Here is a 16,048-nt window from a genome sequence, read left to right on the forward strand (position 1 = left end):
TGAAATCTTGCACTGAAGAATAGTTTAGTTAAAAGAAATTCTTTACATTTGACCTCTGTTGCATACAAACCTCAGGCTCCATCACCTTTGACTACTATTTTCTGAAGATGCACCACCTTTAGATTGTTTTGAACCTTGGGGTTCTCCAAATAAAACTCAACCCAGAAGCTACCACCTCATCTCTTAGCACCCGTAGAATTTCCTAGCTTTTGATTACACTCACAACTGGCTTTGTACCGTCCATATTAGCGCTCACTTCATCATAGAATCATAGAATATCCTGAGTTGGAAGGGACCCTTAAGGATCATCCAGTCCAACTCTTGACACCGCACAGGTCTACCCAAAAGTTCAGACCATGTGCCTTAGTTCACAGTCCAATCTCTTCTTAAATTCAGACAGGCTCGGTGCAGTGACCACTTCCCTGGGGAGCCTGTTCCAGTGTGCAACCACCCTCTCTGTGAAGAACCCCCTCCTGACGTCCAGCCTAAATTTCTCCTGCCTCAGCTTAACCCCGTTCCCGCGGGTCCTGTCACTGGTGTTAATGGAGAAAAGGTCTCCTGCCTCTCGACACCCCCTTACGAGGAAGTTGTAGACTGTGATGAGGTCTCCCCTCAGCCTCCTCTTCTCCAGGCTGAACAGGCCCAGTGACCTCAGCCGTTCCTCGTACGTCTTCCCCTCCAGACGTCATCATCACCTCTAAGTGTCAGACATGCATTCAAATTTATCTGCCAAAGAGCAAGCAGTTCTCTTTTCTGTGGTAAAAGCAGAGCTACCTAGTGGTGAGCCTTTGATTGCAATCTGTTCCCCAATCCATTATGCTCCACAGGACAGGTGAGAAACTCTGATCACAAAGCATCTGGCTTTATATCAGCCTAAGCTTGCATTTAAGTCTTTACTGGCTCCCATATTCAGGTTTCACTTGTTCGGTGTTCCAGTGCTGCTGCCTGGCTTCCCCAGTATTGCCAATAATTCTCCTGGTCAATCATGCCCAAGTAAATCAATGAAGACCAAGCTTGTACACAACGCAAACACGCTCAGATCCCAACATCATGGAATCACCTCCTAGGACTAGGATAAGTGCATTTTGACTATTAGTTCAACAGCTCACCTACTGTTAGCAGACCGATGAAAACACAAGAGTGAGAAAGTGAGACTGAGCATTCATTAGGGAGGAGCAGAGCCCTCTGAACAAGGGATGCAGAGGTGCTTCTTTCCCAGAGCTCTGTCACTTTTTTAGTGTTCCAACACTGACTTATAGTTTGCTCTTTAGCAAGTAAAAATAAAAGCACACAGAAAGCCATATTATACGCACACAGATATATCAAGACCTTGAGAGGTCATGCTGAGATGAAAGAAGTTAAGATCAGATGGAAACAGCAGGACTTCAGTAGTTAAGAAAATGTTTAATAGCTGTAGATACACGCATTACAGAGTGCTGTTCTCAGCCTTCGACTCACAAGCAGGCTTGTGGAGAGACCTCAGGGCCTAAGAGATGGAACTGAAGAGAAAACTGGGTGTCAACTTCTGAGCAACATCAAGAAATCTGTCCTCACCTAGGAATTTTCACTTTGGTTTCTATTAGACCCTGGAGATTACACTAACTTGCTGTGCAAGTGACAACTGCATCTTTCAAGTTACAATAACAAGTCACAAAACCTGCCAGTTTCAGTGCTGCCATAAAGCCAAGTTCTTCCTCAACTGCCTCAGACACTTCAGGGGCTTTTCAGCTACCCCGGTCTTTCATGAATGCCTGGTTATTCCTGCAACCACTACAGGACAAAAAGAAGGATTGATCAAAACTTGAGGACAAATAAGTCACCTAAACCAGGACGTACTCGGTGCAAGGGCTCTTTTAGGCTCACAGTTTGCTCTGCAGACTCGGGAACCATCAGTTGTCATTTGGATACTGAGTGGCCACTCAGTGTTATTCAGCATAGGACTAGCCAACACCAAGTTTCTTCTTACATCAGAGGAAGAGATAGCAAAGTTTAGCAGGTCAGGGGGTGTGAGGAGGAAATAAGAAGAAAAAGCAGTACAGGAAAGCCATGAGCTGCTTGGCAGCTTGCAGCCCAAACCAAAGTCCTGAGCCCCTTCCTCATGCTCTAGGCACACCTGCAGAGATCAGAAAGGCAGCCACACGTTCACATGTAACATCAAGTAAAAATGCACACCCAGCTAAGAGTCGGCAGCATTTGGTTGTTCTGCTTCTCTTCCCTCCATCTCAAACAGCAAACAGTAACCATAGTTTCCAAAAATCTGTCCTCTGCTGCAGCTTCTCCAGGCTCCTTCTTCTATGCTCTGATCAGGCAGAGCCAGTCAACGCTCCTCACATGCTGTCCACAGCCATACCTCTTTGCACAGCCCCTCTGGTCACCACTGCCTCCACGGCCACCAGCTGGAACCCTCCATGGTTCCAGACACAGCAAGTCAATAAACCTAGGCAGAAGTGTGCTGTAACATTGCTTTCTGCTTATTGTTCAGCACAACTCAACAACAGAACATTATGGCTCAGTCGCAGGAAGCAGCCAGAAAACATTTCAGTTTCTCCTCCTGCTTCAAAGGTTCACAGTGCTAATCACTCACATATTTCCCCAAGTTGTCCAAGTCAAGCCACAGTACCCAGAATGGACTGTCAATAACAAAATGCCATTAGAAATCCACTGGATTTAGTAGTTAGCTTCTACAAAAGCAACTACACAAGATGACTGAGGAAAATCATTTATAGTTCAGCAAACCTAGAACACATTTCCACTAGGGAGATGAAATGAGATCGAGGTGAGGGAAAAAAAAGTGAGCTCTGACAGTACAGTAGCCTGAATGCAGTAGTGTTTTTACTGATGCTGCTCAGATAGTCACTATTCTCTTCTATTCACACAGTACCCAGATGTATTATCCACTGAAGTTTTCTTTTGCAAGCAGGTATTCTCCCTGCTTTTTACATCAAACTGAGCAGAGGTGCACAACTGATATCACCAGCCTGTCCTTGCTGTATTTTTCCCTCCTAGATACATCTTTTATAAAGGGCAAATTATAAGCCCTAACTTCAAAACGAAACAGATCCCTTACCAACATGTTCCTTTCTTGGCCAGATAAACTTACACGCCATGACAACACAACAGCTTATGTGTGGGAAAGTACCTAGCGTTAGCCCAGCTTACGAACTCTTATCTGTTCTTCTCCATTTATACCTGAAGAAAAAAAAGGCAGTCCTCCATGCAAGCCATCACACTGCATTTCCAGCCTGCAGACAACAGCAGACAGCTGAGATGTTACGATACAGCAGCAGTTACTGTCTTCAGGGCTTCTCAAAGCAGGGAGATCTCTGGAGAATTCCAAGAACTACAAGGAAGAAAATGCTCTCTGCAACTATTGTTAAAACCAAAAAGTGAATAGAAAACCCCCATTACTTCTCTTGCCTTTCAGCCTGCACCTGTCATTCAGGGGGCCTCAAACAACTCCACAATGACAACAGTCCGGCAATTAGGAAACTTAAAAGGGCTGCACTAGGCAGGGAGAGGAGACTTGAGATGTCAACACCAAAAGGAAAAGGAGACACAAGCAGGCAGAGGAAAGATGTTCTCAAGTCACAGAAGAGGTTTTGCCAGGAACTGGCTGAATGAAGGTTTCAGGGTTCACAACTCGCTTGGTCCTCCCCTATTGTCTGAACAGCACTCAAATCAACTCACAACAAGGTAACTAAGAAAAAAAGTATACATTTAATGGGTTTAATTTAAATTAAGCTGCAAGTTACCATTTACTCTAGAATTATTCTGAGATGTCCATGTATTGAGAAACATGGAGACCTACTGAATAACAGCGTGGAGATAGTAGATCCCAAATGCCAATGAAGAAACACATAACACGTAATCAAAACAAACCTGGGGATGCTACCACCTGTAAAAAACTAGGAAGTTTTATTTTAGAAACCTGGACCAAACAGCTGGAGATGGTGACAGCCATAAAATACTTGGACAGCAAGCATTGCACCGCTGTCACCAAGCTACCATCATCCAGACCAAAAAAAGCTTAATCACTGCTCTAGATATGACAGTGCCTCATGAATGGATTGTTTTCAGAAAAATTTGCTTTCTTGATACAAAGGAAGAAGTTCCTTCTCTGAAAATTAAATAAATAAAATCACATATTCAATTCAAATAGCTATGTGAGCCCGCATCTGGAGCACCCTGCTCCACCTCTGAGCTCTTGCAGACTCTCATACCCTGTAATCCACACCCCCAGAAGTTATTCCCTCACTAGCTTGGGATTTGAAGTTACTTGCAGACCAAACTTTATACCTATTTTGTTCCCAGCTGGTTTACATTACTTGTGTGTGTATGTTAGCCTCCACACAATTAGTCCGCACGATCCAGATTTGCACTTGCACATTTTGGGGTGTGCGTGCTAACAGCAGCAACTCCCTCTTTAAGGAAAGCTTTATTATTCTCCATGTTAATAGCTAAAGAAAACTGTCTCCAAGGAAATCAAAATTACAAAGCACACAGCCTGGACACTTGTGTACAGGAAGATTAAACACACACTGCTTCAGATTCTTTAAGCTTGAAAAATGTACGTATGGCAAAGACCCCACCAGACTAGAGAACCCACTCAGTCTTGGAGGCCTAATTAAGCAGTGTTATGAAATAAAAGCACACAGGGAAGACATTTAGCACAGTAATCTCTATAAACCCACAAAAGACACCCCCAAAACAGAAGGAATACATGTAGATTTCTGCTAATCTGTGGTTTACCAAAGTGCTTAAACTTGAATGCAGGAAGATCTACATTTTCAACTCCTTTCCTAATAATAGAGGCACAAAGCCTCCTCCAGGCAGACTGCTATTCAGGACTGACTTACTGCCTGCACAAACTCTAGGCACTGTTTCCTCTGTCCCATAGCTATTGAAAAATCTTCAGCCATGCCACCTCCTTCTGAATCTGCACATTTGCAAATAAAGGCCTAACACCAGATAATCAGTAAACTCCAACCTAGTAACAAGCATTCGTGATCTAACTTTTCATGTCCCAGAGGTACCTTCCGCTGTCATCCTACAGATGTTAAAAGGCACAGACAAACCCTTCACTACGTTAGAATAAGTGTGTAAGAACACAGTCTTATACCAGCATTGCCAACAACAAACCTTTCAGGAGAAAGTGTATTGCTGCTTTCTGTCTAATCTACACTGATGTTAGCAAAGCTGTTTCAACGGTCATCCAGGCTTCACTGCACAACAGAGAGGATCCTCTTACTGTGATCAACACTGCTGGGATAAAAAGAAGAGCAAGAACCCAGAATTAGCCTACCACAACTGAGGAATACCATCCATACAATGTCTTCAAGATGCCATGAGGGTAGCTTGCTGACACACACGTCCCTAGCACAGTAGACCCAGCAGCAGTTTGGCTAACACCAAACTGGTTACACAAACTGGTTACTCATCGCAAGCTAACGAGTTGGGACAGGGGGCCCTGGGGTGGTCATGGCCACATGTTGCTCCACAGATAAAGGAGCAGTCTGTCTCCATGTCTCTGAGAAGGTGGCACTTCTTATTGCAACGGCCTGCAGTCATTGCTACTCATCTGTTGTCTGAACATTGGTTCAGTCAATTTGGTCATGCGTGTTCCACAGACACCAGGAGATGATCAGTACACACCTACTACTTTGCTGACTGCAACTCACCTTCAGTCCCTTGGCTAGGTGATTTGACTCACACAACACAGGTCTTTGAAATGTTATAGAGCCCAGTATCTGCACCATGAACACCTGACGTGGCCATGAGATTTCACAGAAGTGCATTTGCACTAAAAACACAATGGTGACAAAGGTCTCATGAAATCCCTTAGGCACCATTGTATACATGGCATAATTTGTACAAGTTCTTATTCTGTAATTCCAAAAATGCATCGTCTCTCTCTACACTATGTTCCCCCAAACTTTCCTCCCTACAGAAAAACAAAACGCAGTGTTTAGCTTCCGAAGCAGAGATTTAGACTTCTTTCCTGTACGTGCAACATACTGCTTATCCCAGAACATTTTGTGCTTGCCAGGAACCACAAAGGATGCACACGCTACAATACCTGCATGGAAGCAAATGCATGATTAAGCATATTTGCCGAGGGCAACAATTTCCATGCTGTTGCCTCCAAGTCCTCATCTTACAGGAAATCCAGTAAAACTGTTTCAACTTTTAGACCCCTGCTCCTAACGCCTGAGATTGAGCAAACTTGAGACCAACCACAAGAATACTGAGCAAAACCAAAGTCACTCATGCAGGAACACCAGGCGGGGAGTTGAGTGTAGGGATGCACACACCCGAGTGGCTGGAAGAAAAACTGTCATAACCCAGCCCATCTCGCCCTGCTACGACAAGGAGCAGTTCAAAATGCATATTTTAGGCACAGGAATAGAAGCAAGTGTCCTAATTACCTCTTCTCTAAACCTTTCCCTCTTGCTACATGGAAGCCAAAGAGAACAGTATCAGGAAGAAATGATACACAGATGAGAAAGTTTCCATTGCACACCCTGCAACAGAGATATTACTGCATCTGCAAGTCTGTGGGTATAAATATCAGATTTGACTTCAAAATCACGTTTTCCTAGCGCATTCATGAAGATACACATTGCCATACTCCACATTTAACAGAAAGGTGGACCTCATTTGTAGTTACATATGCTAAATATGTCTGTTTTCAGAGATAAACATAGTACGGAAGAGTTTATAATCAAGGTGCTCTCCACACTCAAGTCTACATTTCCAGACAAGTTGGTCCCCAGGCAGTGTGCTGTCAGATCAGAACAAAGTTTCAGGCTGAGTGGTCACCCAATAACACACGTAATGTCTATAGTCTGTTCATAATTTTCTCATCCCTTATGTCTGAAGCACACACTAGATACAACAGTTGCTATTATCTCTCTTTTAAAAACTAAGCGCTTGAAACAGCGTTCAAACTATATTTATTCCAGAAGCACCTCAGTAAGAATACTAAACCACCGAACATACTAGAACGCGAGCGTTCTTCATGTGTATTGGAAGAATTCTCGCCAGAATCTTGAATTCTCTTCAGTTTAACAGTTTATCGTTGGCCGACCCTGCGCGTCTTTGAGTTGCCACAATGAATAACTCTTGCTGTGGCATCAGGGAACAGAGGGAAGCAGCACAGCTAAGTTTTTAAGAACAAATGGAGTAAGAGACCTCTACATAGTACAGATGTCTTCGCAAGCTTTCTGCAACACTACAAGAAGATCATCTTATTCAAATAGCTACACGACCAGTTTGTCAGATCTTCTGTTTTAACACATCAATTTCAATTTTTGCTTATAGATGGAAGCAGAGGCTTTTAACCAGCTCTAGAACATAGCACCAAGACCAAATAATAAAAACAGATCTAGCAGATACGCACTCCTGTGCAATAAGTTGAGAAAACCCTAGAACAAAAGTAATTCTAAACTCTGAGTTGCTTCACTTTCTTCAGAAACGCCAATAAAAACACACTGTTCTATGTGCAAATGGCCAGACAAGCTACTTCACAATATGCTTTTGCTACTCAAAGTAGCAAAGTAGAAGTTCTAACATTTAATAGTCCCACCTACCCTCCTCCTCTCCGAGGAGGAAAGCTCTCTCCCAAAGCCAAAACCCACTCCCTTGAACTCAAGAGTCCAGGTTCAGCAACTTCATTGCTACTTCAACCACAAACTTCACACAGGAAGAACACTAGTTTTAAGCAGACAGATCACCAAATCATTCAGACCTTATGAACACAGGATCGTAAGGATTCAGACCTTACGAGCAGGCAGTAAACTTTTCTACAGCCATACCGACTATTTTGTGTGCAGTTACAATTCTAAGCTTATTAATTACAAGAAACCAAGAAGAATTTGAGTACATAACCTCTGGGCAAAATGGTTCTCTATCAGTTTAATCAACAGCTCGTCCCACTTTGTAACATCAGCAAGCTAAACATACTGTATGATACATCCATATCTTCCATACGTCCATCACATAGATACACTCAGATAAATAACCCATAGAAAATTCACTGACAACATAACCTACTCACCTCATCATCACTGTCTGACGTCTCAGAGTCTGAAGATGCTGTAGGCTTGCTCACAGGTGGCTCCTTTTCTTCAGAGTCACTGCGTTTCCGTTTGGCCAATGACAAGAGCTCCTGGTGCGAAAAAAACATGTTTGTTTTAAAACATCGCTATTAGTTTTACCATTTCAGGTCAACGCATACGTACCTTCTCTGTGATATTTGAGCACATCCCAGTAACACAATTATCCCTACCACCTAGAGAACAAAGTCTACCATGTTTCATAAATACATACACGAAACTCTGCGTAATACAGCTGAATATTATGAAAGGATTTTTAAAATTACAAGCCATAAAGAGAAAATGCTACTGCCATCACTTTCTTGATATAAAGAAGATACAACAGATTACTTCCAGGTCTTTGGTACTTATATACAACATAATTAGATGATAATTAAAAAGAAAACTACATTGTGTAGCACTAACCCAAAAAGCCAAATGCCACTAAGGAGTCTAGTACAATAAATACTTGATCAGTTCCTTTCTTTCAGAAGACATTTGCAACTATACACTTACAAAGGAAATACTTTGAGTATCACCAAAATATCATGGCTGATGTATTTAGTAAGACCGTTCAATTCCTTTTCACCATTCCTACTTGCCACAGAACGCACTTAAAGCTTTGGACAGACACAGAGCAGGCACCAAGCTCAAAGGCTGTAAAACTAAGTAGAGCTGTTCTCTAGTGGAATCACCCTCAAAGGCAACGCAGGCCAGCAGAAAGAGCTAAATGGCTTGCAAATAATCTCATCATTTGCTGTTCACAGCTTGTTCAGATGACAGAGGGAGGCAGTAGTTTAAAGCAATCATTTCTGAAGCTGCATTACTGTCTTCGTAATCCATGACAAATAATTTAGTCTTAAAAACATTGCTTTGGGGCTGATGAATCTTAGCTGTGAAGAGAAATAAAGCCACACCAACTTCTGCAGTCTTGGGAAAACAATACTGGATTGGTCTGCATTAGTTTCAAAACTGGAAGATTATCTCCACAGCAGAGGGATTTGAATTTAGTACCTCATATGAGAACATAAACATTGCAGGAACTGATGGCCTAAGCTACTTACCAACAAAGAAATCTTCAGTTATTAATGGCACTTTACAAACCGTTTTCTGAAGACGACATGCAACATCAACAGAACAACAAACGGCTCTCCTTAGGAAGTTCCTGATGTTTTCTACAATAACTTTCTGAAATTCCCCCTCTCACAAGTGTCTTCAAGTATACTTGAACCCAGATTACCTTCCTGCGTGATACCTCGGTGTCAATATTTAAGGCTTTTATTGCAAGCAAGTTGCCTTGTTTCTTTCTACCCTCATTTTTTCTCTTTTCCAACACACTACAGGAGAAAGGCTCCTGCTCCTTTAGATTCAACCCGCTCAGGTCACTAAGGGAAGCTGTCAAACATTTAACCTACAAGGGCCTCATTCAGCATGCTCTCCTCCTGAAATCACATGTCAAGAACATCACTGCTCTGCTACCCAGCCTTCATCCTTGCACATACATATGTTACAGTGGCTACAAACAACCCCAAACAACTCAGGTAGGGTAGCAGATGCATGTGATTCATGCATGTAACAGAACAGATGCAGAACCACGCAGCTATTCCACCACCACTCTGGGGCTAGCTCAGCTCCTCGTGTTTTCAGACCGAACACATGCATGGCAGGAAGGTGGCAACCCTAGAGGGACGCAAGGGGCATGCTCTGCTGTGTGTATTTCTGTATTGGTTTAATGGAGTGTACAGCTTGAGTTTTCTAAGGCTCCACGTTGCAAAAACATTTTGGAGTGCTTGTGGGTGGCTTTTTGCTTTTACTTTTCCGCAACGCAGCACCAGCTCCTCCGCTGCACGCCCCGCAGGCCCAGCACTACACCCCCTGAGCCGTGCAGGCACAGTTAGCCAGACAAACTTCTGCACAGCCCGGGCGCTGCCCTGAGAGCCCTGCCGCCCTCATTTACCACATGCAGCACATCGCCAACCCCTGCCCGGCCCAGAGCTGCAGCCCTGGGGGGGAGCACTCTCCACAGAGGGGGGGGCTCCTCCTCCTGCAAGCCCCGTGCCGGACCCCCGGGAGGTGCCTGAGGCACGGCCGGGGCTCACCGGGAGGCCCCCGGGCACCTCCCCGGCCCTCCAGGGGCCCCCCCCGGTCCCGCCCGGCAGCACAGGGCCCGGCCCCGCCGCCCTCAGCGCCGGAGGGGCCCCCCCTCACCGGGGCCCTGAGGAGGAGGAGGAGGAAGGGGGGAGATGGCGGCACCGAGCCCCGCGCGGCCCGGAGGGCCCAGGCCCGGGCCTCCCCGCGCACCTGGTCCAGGTTCTCCTCGCTGCCGCTGTCCTCGGTGTCGGAGTCGATGAGGACGCGGCCTTTCCGCTTCTTCACCATGGCGGTGCCGGCTGCCCCCCTACCGCCCGCCCTCCCTCCCCGCCAACGGCGGCGGCGGCGGCGGCGGCGGCGGCGCGGCGCTTCGAGCGGCCCGGCCTGCCCCGCGCCGCCCGCCCGCCCGGGACACAAAGGGCACGGCGCATGCGCAGCGCGCCGGGGCGGGAAGCGGGGAGGGGCGGCTGAGGGGAGGTGAGGGGCGGAGGGGGAGGGAGAGAAAGGGGGGGGCAGCGCCGCGGGCTCCGCCGCTGGTCCCGGGCCCTGCGGCTGAGGGAGACGCCGGGGGGGGCTCGGGGCTCGCTGCCGGTGGCGGTGCTGAGGGGCTGAAGCGCCGGGCACAGCGCGGGGGGACCCCGGTCCCGCCCCGCCTGCCCCGGAAGGAGTGAGGCGGCCGCGCCGGGAGCACGGGGAGGCTGCACGGGCTCTGCGCTGTCGGCCGCTGTCGCGATAGAGAGCGGGGAGGAGGAGGTGGGGAGGGGAAGGGAAGGGAGAGGAGCGACCTGCCGGGAGCCTGGGGGTGATCGGCGGCCTCCCGCGGGGAGTCAGGGGGTAGCGGTGTGCTGCAGCTGCTCGGGCCAGCAGTGCTGCGGAGATTTCTTTTTCAAAGCTTCGTTTAAAAATGAACGCATCACGCTTGTAAAACTCTAATTTTTGCCTTTTCTCTTTTTCATCTGAAGGTGAAGATAAACTACGGTAGCTACGGATAGCGCTGGATGCCGGTTTTGTTGATGAGTTGATTTCAGACCCGCTCGTTGCCTCGCTGGGGGCGCATCCCGCAGCCTTACCGCGATGGCTCTGACTGCCACGGTGCTGAACGGCGCTGGCTTACGCGGCCGATGCTGCAGGCACAAGGTCCTGCACCCCCTGCTTGGACCAATCCTCGCTGATCCCACGTCAAAATTGTACAGCAGTTACAGGAGGCCAGGGTCGCAGCCTGAGAAAACGCCGTCTTGGCAAAAGGTTGATTTCAATTTTAAGAAGGGCATCGATGCCTTAAAGACTCAGCTAAGCTTGCTGAAGAAGGAGACCAAAGATCACTTAAGAGGACCCGAAGGCCGTGGGTTTGATCAGTACCTGTTGCAACAGACGAAGGTGTTGTGGGAGTTTCGGAGCCAGGAAGATATAAATAAATGGGTTATTTCCTCTGATGTAGAGATCGGAGGGAAAAGTGAAGTTTACCTAAAACTGGGTAGGAATAACCAGGCTGCTCTGCTGTATGGAACTCTCAATACCGAAGTACCTCGTGATGGGGAGACAAAATACAGTGGATATTGTAGCATGAGAGCCAAACCACCAGTGGTAAGTGCAGCTTTGTGCTATCATAGCATCTGTTATTTAATCAGAGAGCATTTTTCTGTGATTTGTGGTTTACTGCAGTTGTAACTGATTGCCTTCAGGAATATTAGACATTCCTTCTCAGATGTGATTGCTGCTGTGTCCTTTGGCTTGGCAGTAACTTTTACTCAGATTTTGTTCTCCTTTCTTAGAAAAGGAACAATACGTTTGATCATTTGCTAATGTACAATAGGACGTCATTAAGACAGCCCTGTTTGCTGCCTCCTTACTAGTGAAGGATCTGTAATGAACCGTTAGATCTAAAATTGGTACAATTAAAATAGATGAGTCTCTCTAAATTGGAAGTTAATTGAATGTGTTGTAAGGGCAAATTTTCTGGGCTTTAGATTGGCCTATTCACCAAACTTGGTTTAGGTGAACAAGCTCATTGTTTTTTTCCTTATAGGTACAGAAAATAATGCTTTGAAATGTTTGTTTTAAAGGCCTGACTCCTACTGTGTATCAGAAAAAGTGAGACAAATATTTGATAGATCTAAATTGAGCAAATCAGAACCAGAAATTGATGTGCTTGTTATAGGTACTGCTTTTTTCATTTCTTATATTTAAACATCTTCAAAAAGCAAAGTGACACTTCGAGTCAGTGTGTTAAAAAAAAAAAAATCCCTTTATAGACTCTTCTGTTATTTGCAACTTGGATAGCAGAGGACTTAAGCAAGCCAAATCAATGGGCAAATGAGAGGCAGAGGAACACTGCTTACATTGGTGACAGCAGGTCAGGGGAATGGAACAGGGGGTTGAATCTTACCGGAGTTCCCAAGATTGCTACGAACTTGTGCAAATGTGGTTCAAATGTTCATTTCCTAATTCTGAGGTAGTGAAGGGTCCATCAGTCCATCTTTATAATACAGGTTGAGATTAGACGGTAAAAACATAAATACAAAGGCTCCACTTTATATAAGTAAGAATGCTCAAAACTGGCAAAACCATAAATTGATTATCTGCTGATCCTGTGACTTACAAGATGAGTTCGTAGAAGAAAGGTTAATAGGTAGCCGTAGTGGTGCTGTAAAGTAAAGGGGAAACCTTTACTTCTTGGTGCTAATTTTGACTTGGTTTGAGCAGTTCTGGTCACGAATAGCCCTGGCAACCCCCTCTGGCTCCAACGACCTCTGTAACTCTCTGAAGGTTATTTGGTCAGCCCATGTGCAAATCACAACGTTGGGGCTTCTAAGATCTTTGGAAAAAATGCACTCGAGGATTCAGTATGCTTGTAGTCTGGATCATTATGCACAGTTAATGACAAAAAGTGTTGGAAAGCATATAAATGCTTTCAGTGATCATGTCAGTCTTTAGTAAGGGAAGTAAGTTACCACAGGGGATAAATTATTCCACATATGCAATTTCTTGTAACCTCCTCTGAGTAGCCTGGTACCAACCACAGAATATTAAACATAATGAGCTACAGGCCTGATCTGCCATTGTAGCATGTGTGTGTGTGCCTGGTAGGGAATCTGGTCCGAGGAAAGAGATCTCATTTCTGATAGTTATGAGGCTGTGATTTATAATTAGCTTGGGTCTTCAGAGCAGTGATAGTAGGTTTTGCAGGCTCTCGTACAGTGCTGAAGGAAGTTCATAGAGATCAGTGCCTGGTATGATGAAAGAGAAACCTCATTTCCAGCGTGTCACAGGAGATAGTATTTACAGCGAGAACAAGGGCAGCGATCAAAGCAGTAGCACTGTTCTTTGTAATGGAAATTTCCCTTCAAGTCTGAAGGAGGAATAATTCTGTTTATTAATAATTTGTAGGGATCTTTTGCTAGGAAGAAGTATTACGACTGGTCGAACTTCAACAGTCTGCATTTACGTGTCCGTGGTGATGGCAGACCTTGGATGGTAAACATTTATACAGACCCTTACTTCTCTCATCACAAGGACGATCTGTACAACTACTTCATGTTCACCCGAGGAGGGCCATACTGGGAGGAAATAAGGGTAAGCTCATGAACTTTTCTCTGTGCCACTTGTAAGCACCTGAACAGTGCTGGAACCAAATGTAGTGTGTGACTTCATTTACTAAGTTTTTATTCTATATACTAGTGACACTGATGTCTGTTTTTTGTTGGTTTTGTTCTTTTTTTCCTGTCAGATTCCATTTTCCAAATTCTTTCTCTCCAGTCGAGGAAGAGTCCAGGATAACCAGCACCCTATCTGGTTAGACAAGGCAAGTTTTCTGTAGGCTTAATCGGTCAGCAATTTACTTTCTATGAATACTTGTCATTTATAAATGACTTGGAAATCCTTGAGGTATTTAATTTTAGTGAATTTGAAATTGAGGGGTCTCTTCCTGTTATAAGTTAATTATTCTTGTGTGCTTACCCTTTTCATTTAAATTATCCTGCTTTGTGATTACAGTGTCAGTTTACTTCAAAGTAGCTCCAAAGATATTTTTAAGATATTTAGATAACCAAGAAACAGCTCACTACTTACTTGGCTGTTCAAAAATATTTTTTTTGGAGGAATGATCAAAGTGATGGCTGAGAAATCTAGTGTACAAGTTGGCACAGTACTGCCAAAAACATTAAAAGCAAACATATCATAAACAATGTATCTAGGGCTTACAAAGGGATAAATTCTTCAGAGCACAGTTTAGGTGACTCCTCTAATAATCCATAACCAGAAAGATGTAGCTTTAAAACCTTTGCAGGCTCTGCAAGTCAATGGCCTGACTTTATAGCTTGCTTCTGGGGAAGATAAAGTAGTTGAAACCCTAGATCAATCTGAGAGGAGTGATGAAGTGATCCATTTAATCACTTTAGCGTTGCTCTTTTACTTATATAGCATGCGTTTGCAATGTATGTTTATCCTCAATTCTCAGCCTACAGTTATTCACCCTTAATCTGACACATCCCAGGCATTATTTTTCTGCATGTACAGCAGTCCTTATAACCATGAGTACAGATCAGAGCTGCACTTTTAGCAGAGTTTAGGGGTACTGAGAGCTTAATAGGTGACTCACTAGTTACCCAACTTGTTTTGAGAAGTGATAACGCTGGAGTCTCTGAAAGATGATTGTTGACATACAAGAGCTGAGAAAGCTTTCAGCCATAGGCTAATGGGAAACATCCCTGAGCCCCAGGGATTTTATGGAGTTTACTAATACAGTTGGAATAAAACAGTGGTGATGGTTGGTTGTTTTTACTAGCGTAGCAGTGGGGAAGGAACGAGGGGTATTCTATTTAAGAACATTATTTTAAACAGGAAAATGTGTCTAGGTCACTTACTGAAATATAAAACTCAGCAACAAAGCTTCTTATGTTTTAAAATTTCTGTTTTGGTGCACTTTCACATTATGCCAAGTCTATGACTTGCTCTAGAATGAAAGTTCCCTCTTTTGTTACATTTTTATTTCCTGCTCACACTAGAACTGTAACAGACATGATGAAAATGTTTGTACACCTAATTGTGACAAAACTGGCACTATGCAATCTTAAAAGATTAAAGTCACAGTGTTGCTCTAGGCTCAGACCATTTGTAATGCACAGTTCAACATGGTGGTAGAAAAGCAAATGTGAAATAGCTTCCCCTTGGGAGTCTGTATTGAAAATGTGATAGGTAAAGCCCTCACAGCTTAAGAAATACTGCTGCATTTCAAGCAAATACCGAAGTGAATGGCTGCAAACTGTAAAAGCTGCAAGTAGCAGATAACTGTTAAATTGTAATGTTATTTTAACCAGTACTCTAATATGTGTATCTTCTAGGTTAGTACCCTTGGATTCACCCTGGGAGATAAAGTAAATGGTCCATTCCAGCTGGAAATTGATTTTATTGGCCTGATAAATGATAGAGCTCATACAGAAGAATTTGCCTATGAAATATATGATAGGAACCCTCAAATTTGAACGGCTCACGTCCTTTGGAACATTCTTCAGCTGCCTAGTTAATTTTTATAGAATACTTCAGGTGTGGGTTCTAACAACTTGAAGGTTCTATTGAAACATTAAAAAGTTAAGTGCACGAAGCATTGACTGTAGCAAACTGTTGGTGTCTTTCAGCTGCCAAATACAGAGTTCATGAGACTGCACCTACACAGCCCAAGGGGAGCTGCAATACATGGTTACAAAGTAGTAACTATTGACTGGCTGAGTTTTGACTTCTGTTCTGACCTTCACAGAAATAAAAATGTCATGAATGCAGTGTTGTTTCTCAGTACACAGCAATTTAATTTTATATTGCATTGTTTATAGACCCAAGTATTTTGCAACTGTCTAGGTTTATTACAACTG

The 16,048-nt window shown here is 44.3% G+C and overlaps 2 protein-coding genes across 2 annotated transcripts in view; one reads left to right on the forward strand and one right to left on the reverse strand.

The window, feature by feature from the left end:
* Positions 1–10,565, reverse strand: part of RTF1 (RTF1 homolog, Paf1/RNA polymerase II complex component) — a 29,118-nt gene extending 18,553 nt beyond the window's left edge. Inside the window, exons 1-2 of the mRNA XM_084521017.1 lie at positions 10,395–10,565; positions 8,057–8,167 (exon numbers count right to left, since the gene is read on the reverse strand). Of these exons, the coding sequence (XP_084377143.1) occupies positions 8,057–8,167; positions 10,395–10,472 (189 nt within the window). The 5' untranslated portion in view covers positions 10,473–10,565. The remainder of the gene's footprint in view (positions 1–8,056; positions 8,168–10,394) is intronic.
* Positions 10,566–10,799: 234 nt separating this feature from the next.
* Positions 10,800–15,958, forward strand: NDUFAF1 (NADH:ubiquinone oxidoreductase complex assembly factor 1). Its single transcript, XM_084521025.1, has 5 exons — positions 10,800–10,937; positions 11,147–11,768; positions 13,572–13,757; positions 13,912–13,986; positions 15,524–15,958. Exons 2-5 carry the CDS (start codon positions 11,259–11,261, stop codon positions 15,662–15,664), a joined length of 912 nt encoding a protein of 303 aa, XP_084377151.1. The 5' UTR covers positions 10,800–10,937; positions 11,147–11,258; the 3' UTR covers positions 15,665–15,958.
* The last annotated feature ends 90 nt before the right edge of the window (positions 15,959–16,048 follow it).

Source organism: Aythya ferina (assembly GCF_964211825.1).
Source record: "Aythya ferina genome assembly, chromosome: 5".
Classification (NCBI taxonomy): domain Eukaryota; kingdom Metazoa; phylum Chordata; class Aves; order Anseriformes; family Anatidae; genus Aythya; species Aythya ferina.